This window comes from Heterodontus francisci, chromosome 23 (assembly GCF_036365525.1).
Source record: "Heterodontus francisci isolate sHetFra1 chromosome 23, sHetFra1.hap1, whole genome shotgun sequence".
Taxonomy (NCBI): Eukaryota; Metazoa; Chordata; class Chondrichthyes; order Heterodontiformes; family Heterodontidae; genus Heterodontus; species Heterodontus francisci.
The window spans coordinates 14,242,469-14,262,302 of NC_090393.1; the positions used below are offsets into that span (position 1 = coordinate 14,242,469).

The 19,834-nt window shown below is 43.8% G+C and overlaps 1 protein-coding gene across 4 annotated transcripts in view; it reads right to left on the reverse strand.

The window, feature by feature from the left end:
- Window positions 1-19,834, reverse strand: part of slc7a4 (solute carrier family 7 member 4) — a 48,580-nt gene that overhangs the window by 19,341 nt on the left and 9,405 nt on the right. For 3 of the 4 annotated variants that reach the window (XM_068054701.1, XM_068054699.1, XM_068054702.1), the window contains exons 2-3: window positions 12,192-13,330; window positions 3,610-4,277 (exon numbers count right to left, since the gene is read on the reverse strand). In XM_068054701.1, coding sequence (XP_067910802.1) covers window positions 3,610-4,277; window positions 12,192-13,173 — 1,650 coding nt within the window. In that variant the 5' untranslated portion in view covers window positions 13,174-13,330. Of the gene's footprint in view, window positions 1-3,609; window positions 4,278-12,191; window positions 13,331-13,427; window positions 13,446-19,834 lie in introns of those variants that run through there. The other variant, XM_068054700.1, reaches the window with a different exon arrangement.

The following is a 19,834-nucleotide window of genomic DNA, read 5'->3' on the forward strand; positions in this document are numbered from 1 at the left end:
CAGCATTCAGGGAAGGAAAGGAGAAAACTGGTAAGGAGAGGGGTGGGGAAATAAGTTACTCCTACATAACTGAATTTTACAAAAGGGGATGGGCCACTTCTTGTTAAGGATCTAAAAGATTTTAACACTTGTGAAACAGGTGCACTCAAACATGGGGCATGGCAGTTGAGGACAATGAAGATTGATGCTGACTGCATTAACCCAAAGTGATGTGGCATTCATGGAACAGACACTGGTTTTGCTATTGCAATTTGTTTTAGCTCACAAAGACAATCTTAACAAACATTGCAAATTGAAAAAAGAAAAAAGGAAAATATTCAACAATAAACAGCTAAGGCATTAATTTAAAAAAATATTTGTTTTAACAGAAGAAAAATTTTACACTTGTCATAATGATATAGAACTGAAAAATATTTCCATCTCAACATTCTGTGTAGGGCGCATTGATGGCACAATTAAGCATTCTTGAACCCTGGTTTAACACACTTCAGGATTGGAAAGCAATGGCACAGTTAGGCACAGGAGCTATCTCGTGTTTCCTCGAGCTGTTTTGGGTTAGGCCACACTTCCTGTGCGATTGGGGGCCCAATGAGGTTGTACTTACATTGCTGGTCTGGCATCAATCAATTCCTTCCCCATCAGGGGTGTGAGAGATGGCATGTGTGGGCCTTCAAAAAGATGCTAAGGCTGCCTGGCAGTTTAGCAGTTCTAAGAAGAGAATGTATATCATGTGATGCAATGGACAGCTGTCCCACATGTGCTTCATCCACATGTTAGTAGGGTGTTGTCATTGTGGGGCGTGCATCTTCTTGCTGCCAGCAGTGAGCTGTAACACTCTTTGCATCTCAAGCAAGACCAACACACTTCGGTGATGCACAGAATGCATGACATTAACTTGGGGACAGAATTAAATCTTTTACTCATGCCTGCCCTTTACAATCTCTCAACAAGACTTTTAATGTAGCGACTTTATTGTACAAATATGGGCCTGAATTTTATGTAGTCAGCAGGGGTTCTGCCGCTGGGGCCGAAAGGGGGGGGGAGCGAACCCACTGCTGGGTCAGTGGGATCTGGGGCCACATCTCGTCCGTGGCAGCCAATTAGGTGGCTGCCGCTGGGGCTACCATCCCTATTAAGGATGGCAGCCCGCCCCCAAGAGCTGCCGGCCAATCAGAAGGCCAGCAGTTCAGCAGCGCCACCTAACGGTGGCCACTGCTAGGGCTACACCTGCAAGATGAGGGTGTATTGATGCGGCTGTCAGACAGGCCGAGGCAAGGGACAGGGGGTAGTCGCTGAGGGCAGGTGGCGTCATTGCTGCGGGGGTGGGCATTGCTGCCGGGAGCTCCTCTGTGGGCCAAAGTGTGCCTGAAAAGCACGGATTCCACCCTCACCCCCAGCCCAAGCAACCCACAGGGAGGCCACCAGGATTTACCTAACGGCCTTCCCACGCGGCAGAGTGTCTCCCAAGTACCGGTAAAATGCCAGTGGAGGCAGGAAAAGTCACTTTATTGGCCAGTTAAGTGGCTCAATTGGGCTCTGGGTGGGCGGGGCTGTCGGACACCTTTCCCACCACTGGCAAGCTGGTATGTCGGCAGGAAGACAAAGAGCACAACACCTTCCGTACCATTTTGCCAGCTTTCCTGCCCCCTAGCCCGTCCCCAAATGGCTGGTAAAATCCAGCCCATTTTTTCTGCTAATCGGAATACATATTTTATACCTGTACACACGTCTTGTCCACAAAACTAGCCCTCCTGTTTTCACATTTTTGTTGCACTTTTGTGTCAACTTGCCAGTATAAATTCGTCTCTTTGCATGTCTATTGGAAATTGCCTCTGTAAACTTATTACCCTCAAATCATTGGTGACACAAGAGCACATTGCTTTTGCATCTCCCAGCTCCTCAGCTCACATTGCAGAAAAACTCTGCTCCAACCAACTCCTCTGTTTCCCAAATTGCCTCAGGTTTTACAAATTAACTGCAAATAAAAATTTTTTTTAAAAAGCACTGTGTAAAAATGCATGACATTAACTTGGGGACAGAATTTAATCTTTTACTTATGCTTACCCTCAAACACCTCTTTAGCTAAAGATGGCTATTAATCTTGGTCCCCAGGATGCAGCACCATAGGTCAGACTGCCCTAATTTACCACATCACTGGAATATATTTGCTATTCAAAGAATACTGCAGATGAGGAAAAGATTGGAAGGCTTTAGTGCAGTGCTTCATTCAGTCGATTTGGTGCAACTGTGGCAAGAAAGAAAAATCAAACATGATGGTTGAGGAAGGTTTGTAGGGGTCAGCAAAAGTATTTTGCAGGCTTGTAAATCTTGGCTGAGATCTCAGCCAGCCCACCACCAGAATAAAGGTAGTGACACTACCACTGGCATTTTGACAGATCACTGCCAGGGGGATGCCTCAGATGGCACTCTTGACAGTGAAGGAAATTAGATGGCAAAGTAGATGGTTGGCTTCCTGCCCTCTCCACACTGTCTAGCCAGGCTTCTAATGTTGGGAAGACAGTACAGAGCTGTTCCAAGTAAAAAGAACTTCCCAGCATCATAGCATGACACAGCACAGAAGGAGGCCATTTGGCCCATCATGCCCATGCTGGTTCTGTGAAAGAGCTATCCAATTAGTCCCGCTCCCTTGCTCTTTCCATACAGCCCTGCAAATGTTTCCTTTTCAAGTATATATCCAATTCCCTTCTGAAAGTTGACTATTGAATCTGCTTCCACTGTCACTTTCAGACAGTGCATTCCACATCATAACAACTCACTGCGTTAAAAAAAAAATTATCTTCATCTCCCCACTACTTCCTTTACTAATTACTTTAAAATTTGTGCCCTCTGGTTACTGCCACTGAAAACATTTTCTCCCTATCTACTCTTTCAAAAGTCCTCAAAATTTTGAATAGCTGTATTAGATCTCCCTTTAACCTCCTCTGCTCTAAGAGGAACATCATGCTTTCATCTTGTCTCATCATGCCATCGAAGCTTCTCAAAGCACTTTGCAACATGATTTATTTTCGGAGTGCAGTGATTATTGTTATGTAGGTGTACAGAAACAGTTCTCTCGTAACTTTAGCACCTGATGTTCTGGATCGGCTCCATTCACATTGTGTGGTGTTTTTAGCATTCTTTTGGGCCTCCTTATCTCGAGAGACAATGGATACGCGCCTGGAGGTGGTCAGTGGTTTGTGAAGCAGCGCCTGGAGTGGCTATAAAGGCCAATTCTGGAGTGACAGGCTCTTCCACAGGTGCTGCAGAGAAATTTGTTTGTTGGGGCTGTTGCACAGTTGGCTCTCCCCTTGCGCCTCTGTCTTTTTTCCTGCCAACTACTAAGTCTCTTCGACTCGCCACAAGTTAGCCCTGTCTTTATGGCTGCCCGCCAGCTCTGGCGAATGCTGGCAACTGACTCCCACGACTTGTGATCATTAATGTACAGATAACCCGTGCAAGAACAATTATTGCAAATCATAACTCAGGTCCTTACTTTATGCCATGCTGTACTATACCTGACCTGGGAGTGCTCAATGATGACCCAGTGTGTCTGAAACGAAAAAGCATTTAATTCCTGAGTGCTAACATGCAATCTCCTCAAGGACCCACCTGAAAGGTATTCAATTTATGGTGCTGTTCGTGTATCCAGATGAGAAACAAGCTGAGGAGCAACCCAGTCGCAAAGAATACGATGAATAAAATGTAAGCCCATTGAGGAAGATGGAGATGACTGAGACCGAATACCAATATGCAGCCCAAGCACACTGAACAGAGAAAAAAAGCGACAACTGCCACAGTCACTATCTCTCCGGGTACAAAATCACGAAGGAAATGTAAATAAGGATCAAAGCAGGACCTCAGCTGGCCAGGCTTTCTTCGTTCTTTGGCCTCTTTTTGCCTCTCCACCAATTGGAGTTTATCCGAAAATGACTCGTATTCTTTCAAGCCACCACTGTCCTGTGCTTGAGGGCTTTGATTGGGTGGGGGTGGCTCCGGGGGGTTTGCTTTATCTGTCTGATAGCGTAGCACAATAATACTGGCAGCAACGAATGTATAGGCCAGGAGCGTACCGATGGACAGAAACTGCACCAGGGATTCCAGATCAAACACCATCGCCAAGATGGCCATCAGGATTCCAAATATAATGATGCCAATCACGGGGACCTTAGTGACCGGGTTCACCTGTGCAAATACCTTGAAGAGCAGGCCATCTTCAGACATAGCATATGCAATCCGAGGGAGGGAAAACAGGCTGCAGAGGAGAACTGTGTTCATTGCTTGAATAGAAGTGAAAAAAAGATAATAATAATCAAAAGACATATCAAGACTGATACACATCTAATCACTTCCTTCCTCCTCTTATCCCATTTTATTCTTATGCTGCCTTGAAGGTGGTGACTCACGCTGTGCCACAGACACCATCCAAGCCTCTGATAACTCATTCAAGATCTTGATGAGAATAAATACTGTACAAGGCATTACAGCAAGTTGTCTTTACCCTACATACAATCAAAAGCACCTTCCATCAGGCAGTCACTGGGTAATAGCAGAAATGGGAGCCACGACTGATTTTCCCTTCTCCCTGGCTGACCTTAGCCAACATCACAGTTAGCAGTTACACATTAGCCGTTACATTGGCTGTGAACAACTAGCTCAGCAAGAGACCAGGGAACAAAGCTGAGGCCCTCTGCTAAGTATGACTCAGTACCACCCTGGGCAGTACATCTATCAACTGAACCATTGAGGGAGCTAAAATATTTCATTTGCCAAGACGTCAGCCCCAAATATCAGTAAAACTTCCCTGTTGCACAATTGCTTCACTTTGTAATTACAGTAACACCACCGCCAATTGCAGTGCAGGCTGCACCTACACATGGCGTAACTAAGACCTGACAATTGGGGTCTGTCTATGAGATGCATTTCCCAGCAGGTAAATATGACATTGGCAACTAATTCTGCACCTGTCACAGTACGTTTCATTTGCTACATTTTTAAAACACTGCAGAAGAAAGTTAAAATTCTGCACTTACCAGAGACAGGGCTGCAAACAGGGTAAATTGCAGAAAACTAGGCCACTCAGTGAAGGAGAGCACAGCATTAAAATTATAAATTAAACAGAAATGTTGAATAGGTTTACCAGAATTATACCTGAACTGCAAGAGTTAAATTAGGAGAAATTACTCAAAGTAGGGTTGTATTCCCTCGAATTTATAAGGCTAATAAGTCATTTGATCAAAGTGTTCAAGATATTTAGTGGAACAGATAGGGCAGTTAGAGAGAAACTATTTCTGCTGGCTGGAGTGCCTAGGACGAGGGAACATAGTCAAAAAAGTAGAGCCAGCCTTTCGGGAGTGAAACATTTCTACACACAAAAGGTGGTTTGGAAGTCTGGAACTCTCTTCCACAAACAGCAAATGATTGGAGATCAATTGTTAATTTTAAATCTGAGATTGATAGGCTTTTGTTAACCAGAGGTATTAAGGGATATGATGCAAAGGCGGCATATGGAGTTAGGTCATAGATCAGCCATGATCCCATTGAATGGCGGAACAGACTCAAAGGATTTTTAGAAAATTCTTTCATGGGACATGAGCGTCGCTGGCAAGGTCAGTATTTGTTGCCCATCCCTAATTGCCCTTGAACAGTGGTGGTGTGCTGCCTTCTTGAGTCGCTGAAGTCCATGTGGTGTAGGTACACCCACAGAGCTGTTCGGAAGGGAGTTCCAGGTTTTTGACCCAGTGACAGTCAAGGTACGGTGATAAAGATCTAAGTCAGGATGATTTGTGACCTGGAGGGGAACTTGCAGGTGGTGGTGTTCCCATGTATCTGCTGTTCTTGTCCTTCTAGGTGGTAGAGGTCATGGGTTTGAAAGGTGCTGTCGAAGGAGCCTTGGCGAGTTGCTGCAGTGCATCTTGTAGATGGTACACACTGCTGTCACTGTGCACCAGTGGTGGAGGGAGTGAATGTTTAAAGTTGTAGATGGTGTGCCGATCAAGTGGGCTGCTTTGTCCTGGTTGGTGTCGAACTTCTTGTTAGGGCTGCACTCATCTAGGCAAGTCGAGAATATTCCATTACACAGCTGGCTTGTGCCTTGTAGATGGTGGACAGGCTTTGGGAAGTCAGGAGGCGAGTTACTCGCCACAGAATTTCCAGCCTCTTTTGGCCACGGTATTTAAATGGCTGGTTCAGTTCAGTTTCTGGTCAATGGTCACCCCCAGGATGTTAATGGCAGGGGATCCAGCAATGCTAATGCCATTGACTGTCAAGGGGAGATGGTTAGATTCTCTTTTGTTGGAGATGGTCATTGCCTGGCACTTATGTGGCACGAATTAAAGGGCCTACTCCTGTTTCTATGTTCCTTTGAGTGAATTCAGTGGTGCAAGTAAAACCGGCTTCTGGATCTCTAACTTCCATTCACTTAACAAAAAAATTTATCACTTTCATTTATGTTATCTTTTTGCCTACTTTTCATCTGCTGAAAGCTTGTATCTTGCCAGGTATGATTCTGCAGATATATGCAGCTATCTAAGTAGTCTTTCTTTGTACATAAATCTGGACCATGATTGTTGACAGGCTACTTAACACTTAAGAGCATCAGAGCATCTCGTCCTCTCCTGGGGTCCACACATAGTCATTTTTTTGATCAGGAGTTACAATAGAGATCTGCTGACTTTATCCTTAGTCCAGGTATACTGAGGCCTCAGAGAAGGTGCAGAGCAGATTTACTAGAATGGTACAAGAGATTAGGGACTTCAGTTATGTGGAGACACCAGAGGCTGGGATTGTTCTCCTTACTGCAAAGGTTAAGAGGAGATTAAATATAGATGTTCATATTTATGAGGGGTTTTGATGGAGTAGAAAGGGAGAAACTGTTTCTAGTGGCAGGAGAGTCAGTAACCAGAGGGCACAGATTTCAGTTCATTGGGAAAAGAACCACGGGGAGATGAGGAGAATTTTTTTCATGCATCACGTTTTATGATCTGGAATACACTGCTTGAATGTGTGGTTGAAGCAGATTCAATACTAACTTGCAAAAGGACATTGGATAAATGCTTGATAAGGGGAGATTTTCAGGGCTGTGGAAAAGAGCAAGAGAGTGAGACTAATTGGATATCTCTTTGAAAGAGCTCGCATAAGCATGTTGGGCCAAATGGCCTCCTTCTCCACTGCATGACTCTATAAATTCCCATGATCTATTACTGCCCTGGCTGTGATCAGATAACTCAGCATAGAAGGGGGAATTTCTCAGTGTGTAAGGTTCAATGGCTGCACCACTGAGCTACTGGGATATAGATATCCAAAGCCAACAATTGTTTTCATAACTAACTTCTCGAATACGTTACAGTGTTTCTCAATTTCAATGACACAGCAATGACTACCTGTATCACTGTTTTAACAGATCATATAATCTAGTCATTCAGAATACTAACATTAGACAACAAAAGTGCAAATAACAAATTAATATACAATGACTTTATGTATGTTGAGCCAGTGTTGTACCTTAAACCTCAGTTGTAACAACAATAACTTGCATTTGTTTAGCCACTTCACTGTAGTAAAATGTCCCAAGGTGCTTCATGGGAGCATAATCAGACAAAAGTTTAACACTGAGCCAAACAAGGAGACATTAGGACAGGTGGCCAAACGGCTTGGTCAGATCTTAAGGAGGGTAAAGGGGGGGGGTGGGGGATGGGGGAGAGAGAGAAGGAGAGGCTGAGAGGTTTAGAGAGGTCAACAGTCTTCCATGACTTTGTGAATGTTAGCTGGCAAAATCTTTCATCTTTTACTTAGGGGGAGGTAAGAGGACGAAGTCGATTAGTAACAGGGTTTGATAGACGAGAGCTGTTGGGACTATCAAGACTGGGCTATTCATTGAAGCAACACAAGGTCATTTGCCTAATTATTATTAGCATCTTGAGCTCCTCAGTGTGTCTATAAATGTCCGCAGGAACAAAATTGCCATGTTCTTACAATGAGTAATTAAAGTAGGTGTTTGCTAGCACAATAATTCTTTTGGTATCAATCTTCTGCAGTTGACCGTAGTTCTACTACATGATGATCTATTGTGAAAATTCTCTTGCCTATCACTAATTTATCAATTGTTTGACGATTCTTGTTTTTCTCAATGTTCTTCATTCATTCCTCCTAATTTCCAAGTACCACCATTTTATATGCTCATCCTCCTTCCACAACCTTACTAGGACCCCTTGAAATTCCGAGGTTTTGGGAGAATGGAAAAGAAGATTTCCAGCTGGGTATGCTAGGAATTTGGGATGGAACCCAGTTCTGCCAGGATTGTGCTTCAACTAAAGTACACCTTTAAATTCTATGCAGCATGGCAGAATCTTCTGTCCACACTCCCCAACCACTCCCCCATCACCAAAATGTCAAGTTGACGTGTCTGAGGGCATTCTCAGACTACCTTGGACATTCAACCCTTATAATATCCATGGGGAATTCATGACTGAGGGCTTTATGAAGGCCCGAAACCTTTACTAGGAAAGGTACTCAGTCCAGAAGGGATTACTACCTTCCTCAATGGGCAAAATATCTCAGGCCCTTTCAAAACCTTCTCTTTGCTGTCAGGGTGTCATGGTGCCATTCCAACATATAAAGGATATAGAAGCACTGGAGAAGGTGCAAAAAAGATTTACTAAAATGATGCCAGGGCTGAGAGGTTATACCCATTAGGAAAGAATGAACAGACTGGGGCTCTTTTCTTTGGAAAATAGATTGCTGAGGGGAGACCTGATAGAGGTCTTCAAGATTGTCAAAGGGTTCAACAGGTCAGACAGAGAGAAGATGTTTTCACTTATGGGTGAGACCAAATCTAGGGGCCATGGATATAAGACAGTCACTAATAAATCTAATAGGGAATTTGGGTGAAAATTCTTTACACAGACAGTGTCTGTCTTCACTGTAGAAAACACAAACAACATTCCAGAAATACTTGTAGATCAAGAGGTGAAAGGGAGGGAGGAACTCAAAACAATTACATTCACCAGGGAAAGGGTACTGAGAAAACTATTAGAACTAAAGGCTGACAAGTCCCCAGGACCTGATGGCCTGCATCCTAGGGTCTTAGAAGAAGTGGCTGAGGAGAAATAGATGTAATTTTCCAAAATTTCCTAAATTCCGGAAAGGTCTTATCAGATTGGAAAATAGTGAATATAACTCCTCTATTCAAGAAAGGAGGGAGACAGAAAGCAGCTAACTATAGGACAGTTAGCCTAACTTCTGTCATAGGGAAAACGCTAGAATCTATTATTAAGGAGGTTACAGCAGGGCACTTAGAAAATTTTAATGCAATCAGGCTGAGTCAACATGGCTTTGTGAAAGGGAAATCATGTTTGACTCATTTATTAAAGTTCCTTGAGGAAGTAAGAAGTAATATGAAACAAAGGGTAACCTAAAGATGTGATGCACTTGGATTTCGAAAAGATGTTTGATAAGGTGTCACATTAAGATTACTACACAAAATAAGAGCTCATGGTGTAGGCGGTAACATATTGACATGGATAGAGGATAGTTTCCTGTTAGCTAGCCAGAGAGTAGGCATAAATGGGTCATTTTTTGGTTGGCAAGATGTAACGAATGGTGTGCCACAGGGATCAGTGCTGGGACCGCAACTATTTACAATCTGGATGAAGGGACAGAATGTATGGTTGCTAAATTTATTGATGACATTAGATAGGTAGGAGAGTAAGTTGTGAGGAGGACATAAGGAGTCTGCAAAGGGATATGGATAGGTTAAGTGAGTGGCCAAAAATTTGGCAGATGGATATAATGTGGGAAAATGTGAACTTGTCTACTTTGGTAAGAAGAATAGAAAAGTAGTATATTATTTAAATGGAGATAGATTGCAGAACTCTGCGGTACAGAGGGATCTGGGTGTCCTGGTACATGAATCACAAACAGTTAGTATGCAGGTACAGCAAGTGATTAGGAAGGCAAATGGAATGTTGTCATTTATTGCAAGGGGAATGGAATATAAAAGTAAGGAAGTTTTGCTACAGTTGTACAGGAAGTTGGTGAGACCACATCTGGAGGACTGTGTACGGTTTTGATCTCCTTACTTAAGAAAGGATATGATTGCACTGGAAACAGTTCAGATAAGGTTCACTTGACTGATTCCTGGGATGAGGGGGTTATCTTAGGAGGAAAGGTTGGACAGGTTGGGCCTGTATTCATCGGAGTTTAGAAGAATGAGAGGTGATCTTATTGAAACATATAAGATCTTAAGGGGTCTTGACAGGGTGGATGCTGAGAGGATGTTTCCCTTTATGAGAGAGAGTAGAACCAGGGGTCTCCCATTTAAAATGGAGATGCGGAGAATTTTTTTCTCTCAGAGGGGCGTTTGGCTGTGGAATTCTCTTCCCCAGAGAGCAGTGGAGATAGGTTATTGAATATTTTTAAGGCCAAGTTAGATAGATTATTGATTGACAAGGGAATCAAAGGGTATAGGGGGTAGACAGAAAGGTGGTGTTGAGGCCACAATCAGATCAGCCATGATCTTACCCAATGGCGGAGCAGGCTCGAGGGCCGAATGGCCTACTCCTGCTCCTAATTTGGATGTTCGTATGGTTGGAAAGTGGAACTCACTACCCCAGGGAGTAGTTGGGGTGAATATAATAAATGCATTTTAAGGGGAAACTAGATAAACATACAAGTGAGAAAGGAATAGAAGGATATGTTGATGGGGTTAGATGAAGAGGAATGGGAGAAGGTTCATGTGGGGCATAAACATGGCATGGACCTGTTGGGCCAAATGATCTGTTTCATTGCTGGAAATACTTGGTAATACTTTGTAACATGCTGACTTGCAATTTGGGGCAGGCACTACTGGCATACTCACTACCAACGTTCCCTGTAAAATTCTGTTGTTTTGCACAACTAGTTTTTTCAATGCGCAGTACCTATAGTTTTGTCTTTGTACGGCTGTGTCGGTGCAGTATTTAACATGGAGCAAGGCCTGCATGGTACCTTCCAGGCTGCTGCATGCCCGCCCATGGCAACACCTTGGAAGGAACATTGCCCACTACCTCCTTTGATTTATAATCTACTGTTTTGGATAAGCAGTTCAACATTTCATTGGTTTTGTTAATTGCTGCACTTCATCCGTTTAGCATGGAGTCTCCTAAGTCTCCTAGGTCTCTTTTAGCATCATCATTAGTTATCTCAACACCATCCATGAAGTACATGTCATCTATTTTTCAGTTCGTACATGTACACTTCTTTGAATTAAATTTTATCTGTCAATCTCATGGCCATTTACATCTCTTGTCCAACTCATTTTCAATCTTGGTGGCATCTAACACTTTTATAAACACTGCCATGATGGACCAAATAGCCTTCTTCTGTGCTGCATTATTGTATGATAAACTCTTGGCCTTTCATCGTGGTTTCTTAACCAGAAAGTACAGATATCTAATCTTCCTGAGAGTAACACTAAGGCACATAGAATCATAGAAAGAGGCCAATTGTCCCATCGTGTCTGTGCCAGCTGAAAAACGTTCCACCCATTCTAATCCCTCCTTCCAGCATTTGGTCCGTAGCCCTGCAGATTACGGCACTTGAGGTGCATATCCAGACTTCTTTTGAATGAGTTGAGGGTTTCTGCCTCAACTACCCTTTCAGGCAGTGAGTTCTAGACCCCACCACCCTCTGGGTGAAAGAACATTTCTTCATCTCTCCTCTAATCTTTCTACCAATCACTTTAAATCTATGCCCCCTAGTCACTGACTTCTCTGCTAAGGTTAATAGGCCCTTCACCTCCACTCTATCCAGACCCCTCAAAATTTTGTACATTTCAATCAGATCTCCCCTCAGCCTTCTTTGTTCCAAGGAGAAAAACCCCAGCCTATCCAATTTTTTCTCATAGCTGCATTTTTCCAGTCCTGGCAACATCCTCATAAACCTCCATTGCAAGATATTTCCCCCATGCAGGTCGTTCACATTGCACTCACTGTAACAATAGATGGGAAGGGAAGGGATGAAAAATCTTGTTTATTATTGTATGACTTGGACTACAAATATATTTGACAGAAAATAAATGAGAAGGACAAGTGGCCATCGACCATGCTTCTAGCGCCAGCTGTGAATCAAACATTTGGACACTGCTCCACTAAGCTAAACACATAGCTTTGAAAAATAATTTTAAAAATGCTCCATTCATGTTTCCAAATACCTACAACAAAGAGATCCAATAGCCACGATGAATCCAGCCCAGGCATAGCCTCTCCTGTAAAAGGCATCTGAGAGTGCCGAGTTTGGGTTTAAGCTGTGCCAGGGAACCATCAGGGTGACTGCTGCAGAAACCAAGGTGTATGCTAAAGTAGCCAGGCCCAAGGAAACTACTGTCGCTATAGGGATAGCCTTTTGAGGGTTCCGAGCCTCTTCTCCAGATGCTGCAATGACATCAAATCCTACAAATGCATAAAAACAGGTTGCTGAACCAGCTATGATGCCTGAAAATCCAAAGGGGGCAAAGCCACCCTCTTCAGCACTGAAGTTCTTTGGATCAGCTAGGATGAACCCCAATATCAGAATGAAGAGTATCACTCCGATGCTGATGGCTCCAAACATGTGATTCAGCCAAGAGGCAACTTTGGCCCCGCAAGTGATGAATGCTGTGGCAACGAGCAATATCGCGGGGGCTAGCATATCGGGGTTGTGGGCAAGCAAGGGCATGTTCCACGTGCCAATGTGAGTTTCAGTGAAATTTTGAATTTTGTAGTTGAAAATAGAATCCAGATAGCCACTCCAAGCTCTGGCCACAGCAGCTCCTCCAATCATGTATTCCAGAATGACATTCCAGCCAATCATAAAGGCCCAGATTTCACCAACTGAGACATAGGTGAACATGTAGGCGGAGCCAGTCTTTGGCACACGGGAACCAAACTCAGCGTAGCAAAAGGCGGCCAGCAGAGAAGCAAAACCTGCGAAGATGTAAGAAAGGATGACAGCAGGACCGGCAACATCCTTGGCGACTGTGCCCGTCAGGACGTAAAGGCCAGAGCCAACCATGCCACCAAAGCCCAGCATGATCAGGTCCAGAGTTGATAGGCACCTATTCAGGGCAGTCTCCATCATATCTGCCTCTAGGGTCTTCACTCTATTCAGCTTCTGGCAGAATCGAGCCAGGGAGTTAAAGCTGGGCAACCTGCTCACCATTATTGCCCCTTTATTGTGTCAAAAATGTTCAGTGTTAAAAGTTAGGGCTTGTTAGCAGAGGAGATGGAGGCTTGATTTATCTGTATTTATTCTAATCTCCGATGCAGCAGAGAAAATCTCATTTCCGAAAGAGTACAGTTTGATGGTAATTACAGATCTGTGAATCAAAAGAAGAAAAACAAAAATGTTATTCGCTGTGGTTTTCTGACTGTTGACCTAGGTTAAGGGCTACTCTCAAGAACGCTACAACATACTTCAGCGACAGCATGTGACGATCTGAGTAGGTGCCATATGATGCTTTGCACAGTGACCTCCGAATTTTGAAATGTACCACCCTCAGAAGTTGCCAATTGGAGGGCAGGTCTCTCCCCATGGACACAGCTTGTTACTCTCATCAGTATCCCTTTAAAATAAATTGATCGGATACAATGAATCATGATGCACCAGCTCTTTGAACCAGTATGTATGAGAATAATTAATGGCAGAAATAGTACTTTCAACACAAAGTACTTGCACAGTCTGTATATCATAGTGAATACACTCCTCCTGAATAGTTTCCAACCTACAGTGAAATAGCTCTTCTGTGGTCCTCACCACAAACACTGTGCTCTTGCCATCAACTTCATCCCCCTCCCTGGATCCTATCTCAGACTGCTCGCAACCTCAATGTCCTGTTTACAGAATCATTGAATGGCTACAGCACAGAAGGAAGCCATTTGGCCCATCAAATCCATGCCAGCTCTCTGCAAGAGCAATTTATCTAGTTTCACTCCCTTTCTCCCTTACCCTGCAAATTTTTTCCCTTCAGGTGCTTATCCAATTCCTTTTTGAGAGCCATGATTGAATCTGCCTCCACCCCTACTCCCAGGCAGTGCATTCCAGATCCTAACCACTCGCTGCATAAAAAAGCTTTTCCTCATGTTGCCTTTGGTTCTTTTGCCAATCACCTTAAATCTGTGTCAGCTGGTTCGCGACCCTTCTGCCAATGGGAACAGTTTCACTTTATCTACTGTCTAGACCCTACATGATTTTGAACATCTCTATCAAATCGCTCTTAACTTGCTCTTCTCCAAGGAGAATAGCCCCAGCTTCCCCAGTCCATCTAACTGAAATCCCTCGTCCCCGGAACCATTCTTGTAAATCTTTTCCACATCCTTGTAGGTACTAAAGGGTTAGCCTTTTCTATGTTTTATCTGTTGGATGAATCTATAAATTATGGTCTGATAAAACTCACATGAGATGCTATGTTTTAAATTAGAATGATTTTAAGTGATGTTGCGGTTATGTTCGGGATTTTATATATGTATATATATCAATGTATTAGATCAGAATTAAGTTATGGACTTTGTGTTTAGAATCATGTTGTTAAATGTGCAATGTATATTTGTATACTGTAGTGGGGAGATGGTGGTAGACAGTGTTTATTGTAACAAGAGCAGAAGTAGCATTGCCACGAGACCAGATGCACATTTTGCATTTCAACTAAGACAGACTCAGTCACAATAAGGGATAGACTTGTAGGCCTCATGAAGGATGATAATGCAAATTCAAGACTGGAATATTGATAGGGACAGCAAATATTCCCCATTGTGTGATAACGACTTGGGCCATCAAGCTGTCTGCAGAGACAACGTACAGAAGCTAGGGTCATATCTGCTGTAATCTGATCACTATAAATTAATCAAGGGGGGATAAGGTACAGAAGGTGAGGTCATACCTGACCAAAGGGTTAAGGTGGACTATAACCTAATTTGGATAGAAGAAACCCCCGGAGGGGGGCCATAAATGGCAGGTGCTGGGACAGCTCAGGCGCACTGATTCAAGAAGAAACCAACCTACAGTCAACAGAACACCTCAAGAAAGAAGATGGTGCCACAGCAGCTCGGAAGGCAAGGACTGAGGATACCCTATATCCTACTGTATAACTACTGCCAGTGGTTAAGTATTGCTTGCATATTCTTGCTGTTCTTAATAAACTCTCTATCTTGATTAAGAAACCAGAGCTTGTACTTTGTGGGTCAAAAGTTAGTCAACATCCCACCTAAACATACAAAAATCATACACCCTCTCTATGCCTTCACATACTTCCTAAAGTGTTGTGTCTAGAATTGGACACAATACTCCAGTTGAAGCTGAACCAATGTTTTATCAAGGTTCATTTAACTGCCTTGCCTATGTTTGATCCCCAAACTGAGCCTTCAACCCCATATCCTGTCCAGCACAATGATCGCCTGCTTCCATTTCAATACATTGCCCAACCTCTGGCCAGCCTCAGCCCATCAGCCACTGGAAGACTCACTCACACCCTCCGCTCTGATGATATTCACTCCTGCAACATGCACAGTTCCATGCCAGCAACATCCTGTTCAATATTCAGCTCTGTTGACTTTTGTATTTGAATAGAGAAGGAGCCATGCATCGTTTTTATGGCAATAAGGTACAGGCAACACTGGTGCCTCTCTGCACAGCTTACGTTACCATAAATACTATAAATAGGGAGTTCAATCATTTCAAAGCATGACGCACCCCCCCCCCCCCCCCCCCCTTTTCATTTTCAGTTTTTATTTCTTTTTTCTTTTTATTTTATTTTAGTTTGTTTCGTCATTCATTTTTCTTAACATATGATTGCCCACTGTTTTTTCATGTTTGTGCTTTGGGCCAGGGCTGTTCATTTTTATGTCCATTAACACCCTCTCTGCATTAACGCTTTATCTTTCAACACACCATTAACATACCGTTTGCCTTTGCTCCATGATCTTCTGGTCAGTTATTCTCTGTGACCCTCTCCTATCAACACCTTTTCATTTGTTATCTCTTGCCCCACCCCTGGTTTAATTGCTTTAAACCTATTACATTTCGAACCCTTGCCAGTTCTGATGAAGGGTCACTGACCTGAAATGTTATCTCTACTTCTTTTTCCACCGATGCTGCCAGACAAACTGAGTATTTCCAGCATTTCTTGTTTTTATTTCAGATTTCCAGTATCTGCAGTATTTTGCTTTTATTTTACGTTACCATAAGTTTACAAGTAAAAGAGGGCATTTTCAGGAAGACAATGCCAGTTTTAAAATAGTATTTTTCTCATTAGCTCACCTTAAAAATTATATGCTTTTTATTTCTTTCTCTGTGGCTGTTTAAACTTTATACATTAGTCATCGGACTAATTTGGATTGTGAATAAGCTGATTTACATTTATGAAGTCATCAACCAAATTTGCTTTATCAGTGTTGTAGAGATTACAGCCCTTTCATCCACCAGGGCTCTATATCTCTTCAAACTGGGATTATTTCAGCCATACCAAAATAAAACATAGCAAGACATGGAAACCATTCAAACATAGCTGCCAAAGTTGTCCTATTGGCTCTGAGGTACTGGCCTGGATGGGAGTTCTGTGCAAGTGAGGATGAGCTGTTGTAAGGTCAAAAAACCTGAAAGGACAGGTTTCCCAAATGTTCTCCAGAATTTAACTGCAAAGCTCCTTTAGATCTTTTTCTGTGGGGTTGGGTGGCCTGATGGTAGTCAAGGAGGTCTCGACTTTGTGACGGTGGGGGATGATGGTGGTTGGGGGGAGGTCAGGGAGAAGACAGATCGCGGTTGCAGGGAGTGGGGGAGGTTTACTGGGTAGCTTGTTGGGCCTGGAGGAAGCACTGCTGTTCCTCCTGACCCACAAGCAGTGCTACAAAGACACTTACCTCATTGATTCAGCCACTCCAGCCTCCATTGAGCTGCTGGGTTGCCTGCAGCCTGTGGTTAAAAGTGGAATGAGGGGTACAAACCTATCAACACCCTTGGGGTTACCATTGACCAGAAACTGAACTGGAGCAGCCATATAAATACTGTGGCTACAAGAGCAGGTCAGATACTGGGAATTCTGAGTTGAATAGCTCACCTCCTGACTCCCCACAGCATGTCCACCATCTACAAGGCACAAGTCAAGAGTGTTGAACCACTGCAGTCTGTGTGGTCTGAGTACACCCACAGTGCTGTTATGGATGGAGTTCCAGGATTTTGACCCAGTGACTGTGAAGGAATGGCAATATAGTTCCAAGTCAGGATGGCGTGCGGCTTGAGGGGAATTTGCAGGTGGTGGCGTTCCTATGCATCTGCTGCCCTTGTCCTTCTAGGTGGCGGTGGGAAGGTGTTGAAGGAGCCTTGGTGAGTTGTTGCAATGCATCTTGTAGATGGTACTTACTGCTGCCCCTGTGCATCGGTGGTGGAGGGAGTGAATGTTTGAGGTGATGGATGGGGTGCTGACCAGTCAGACTGTTTTGTCCTGGATGGTGCCAAGCTTCTTGAGTGTTGTTGGAGCTACACTCATCTAGGCAAGTGGAGAATATTCCATCACACTCCTTTGGCCCCTCTAATTTAAACTTGAGAAACTATGATGAACGATCAAAGATACCGCCAAGGCGTTGCACTCAATTGTGCATACAAGGATACCCGATTTTCAGTGTGCTATCTGATCCAGCAGGTTTATTTCGGGCTGTTTGTGAACAGTGGTGCTGTATTATCAAAGGCTGAGTTTGGCGATGCTGCAACTGCAGAGGGTGCACTTCCCATACATGTAGTTGCAGTGCTTGGGATGTCAAAGCCAGCAATGTCCTCGGCAGCTGCCTCCACCAAAGATGGATTAATTGTGGTACACAGACTGTGCGGCACAGTGGCGCAGTGGTTAGCACCGCAGCCTCACAGCTCCAGGGACCCGGGTTCGATTCCGGGTACTGCCTGTGTGGAGTTTGCAAGTTCTCCCTGTGTCTGCGTGGGTTTTCTCCGGGTGCTCCGGTTTCCTCCCACAAGCCAAAAGACTTGCAGGTTGATAGGTAAATTGGCCATTATAAATTGTCACTAGTATAGGTAGGAGGTAGGGAAATATAGGGACAGGTGGGGATGTTTGGTAGGAATATGGGATTAGTGTAGGATTAGTATAAATGGGTGGTTGATGTTCGGCACAGACTCGGTGGGCCGAAGGGCCTGTTTCAGTGCTGTATCTCTAATCTAATCTAAGTACCTTGTGCTGAAAGTACTTATTTCTCCCATTAATTATTCTCATAATTGGGGAATCTAGAACCAGGGGTCACAAATTCAAAATGACGGAGAAGCCACTTAGGACCGAGATGAGAAGAAATTTCTTTAGTCAGACAGTTGTGAATCTTTTGAATTCTCTACCCAGAAGGCTATGGAAGCTCAGTCATTGAGTATGGTACAAGCAGAGATTGACAGATTTCTAAATACCAATGACATAAAGGGATTATGGGGATAGTGTGGGAAAAAGGAAATTAAGTGGATGATCAGCCATGATTGTATTGAATGGTGGAGCAGGCTCAATGGGCTGAATGGCCTCCTCCTGCTCCTGTGTTCCTATACATACCCTTTATAACATGGGTGGGATGTGGGGCGGGGTGGGGGGGGAGTAGGGTAGGTGGGGCCTCCAATGCAAAAAGGTTGAGAACCCCTGGTTTAGGAACAGAAAAAAAGGGTTAGGGTTCCTGCTACTATTTATCATGTAACAACCCCTACCAGAAACATGTGTGAAGAGATGGCCACTATGATGATCTCCACAATCAGATTCACTGCGTGTCAGCAGTTATTAAGGCTACTGTCTGTGGAAAATATATCTGGAGAGCAGGGGAAGAGGAGAAAATTGGAGAAAAAATTAACAAGTTAAGTGTAATAAGTAGAATATGTAATAGGGCGGCACAGTGGTTAACACCGCAGCCTCACAGCTCCAGCGACCCGGGTTCAATTCTGGGTACTGCCTGTGCGGAGTTTGCAAGTTCTCCCTGTGACTGCATGGGTTTCCGGCAGGTGCTCCGGTTTCCTCCCACAGCCAAAGACTTACAGGATGATAGGTAAATTGGCCATTATAAATTGCCCCTAGTAAGAGAATTGTGGGGATGTGGTAGGAAATATAGGATTAATGTAGGATTAGTATAAATGGGTAGTTGATGGTCAGCACAGACTTGGTGGACCAAAGGGCCTGTTTCAGTGCTGTATCACTCTATGACTCCAATTATATAGAATGAATTTCAGAACTAAAATGGAGATGGTGATTTCAAATGTCAATTTAATGCTTTTGTTTAGTTTAGTTTAGAGATACAGCACTGAAACAGACCCTTCGGCCCACCGAGTCTGTGCCGACCATCAACCGCCCATATACACTAATCCTACACTAATCCCATATTCCTACCACATCCCCACCTGTCCCTATATTTCCCTACCACCTACCTATACTAGGGGCAATTTATAATGGCCAATTTACCTATCAACCTGCAAGTCTTTTGGCTTGTGGGAGGAAACCGGAGCACCCGGAGAAAACCCACGCAGACACAGGGAGAACTTGCAAACTCCACACAGGCAGTACCCAGAATTGAACCCGGGTCGCTGGAGCTGTGAGGCTACGGTGCTAACCACTGCACCACTAATAACTGGCTTCTATATAAATCATCTTTAGTCTTTTTCATTGCACAAAACACTCTGCCTGCAGACTAAGATAGAGAATTTGATTTACCCTGATGGTCTGATCAGTGGGTAAATTAATCATCATTCGGAGCCATACTAACTATGAAGTTTATAGGTTTAGCCCCTGACCTGTGAGGAATTAGTTGAACTCCACTTGGGTAGAGGTAAGTGCTACAATTGGTCAAGAGTCCCTAGGCTTGGG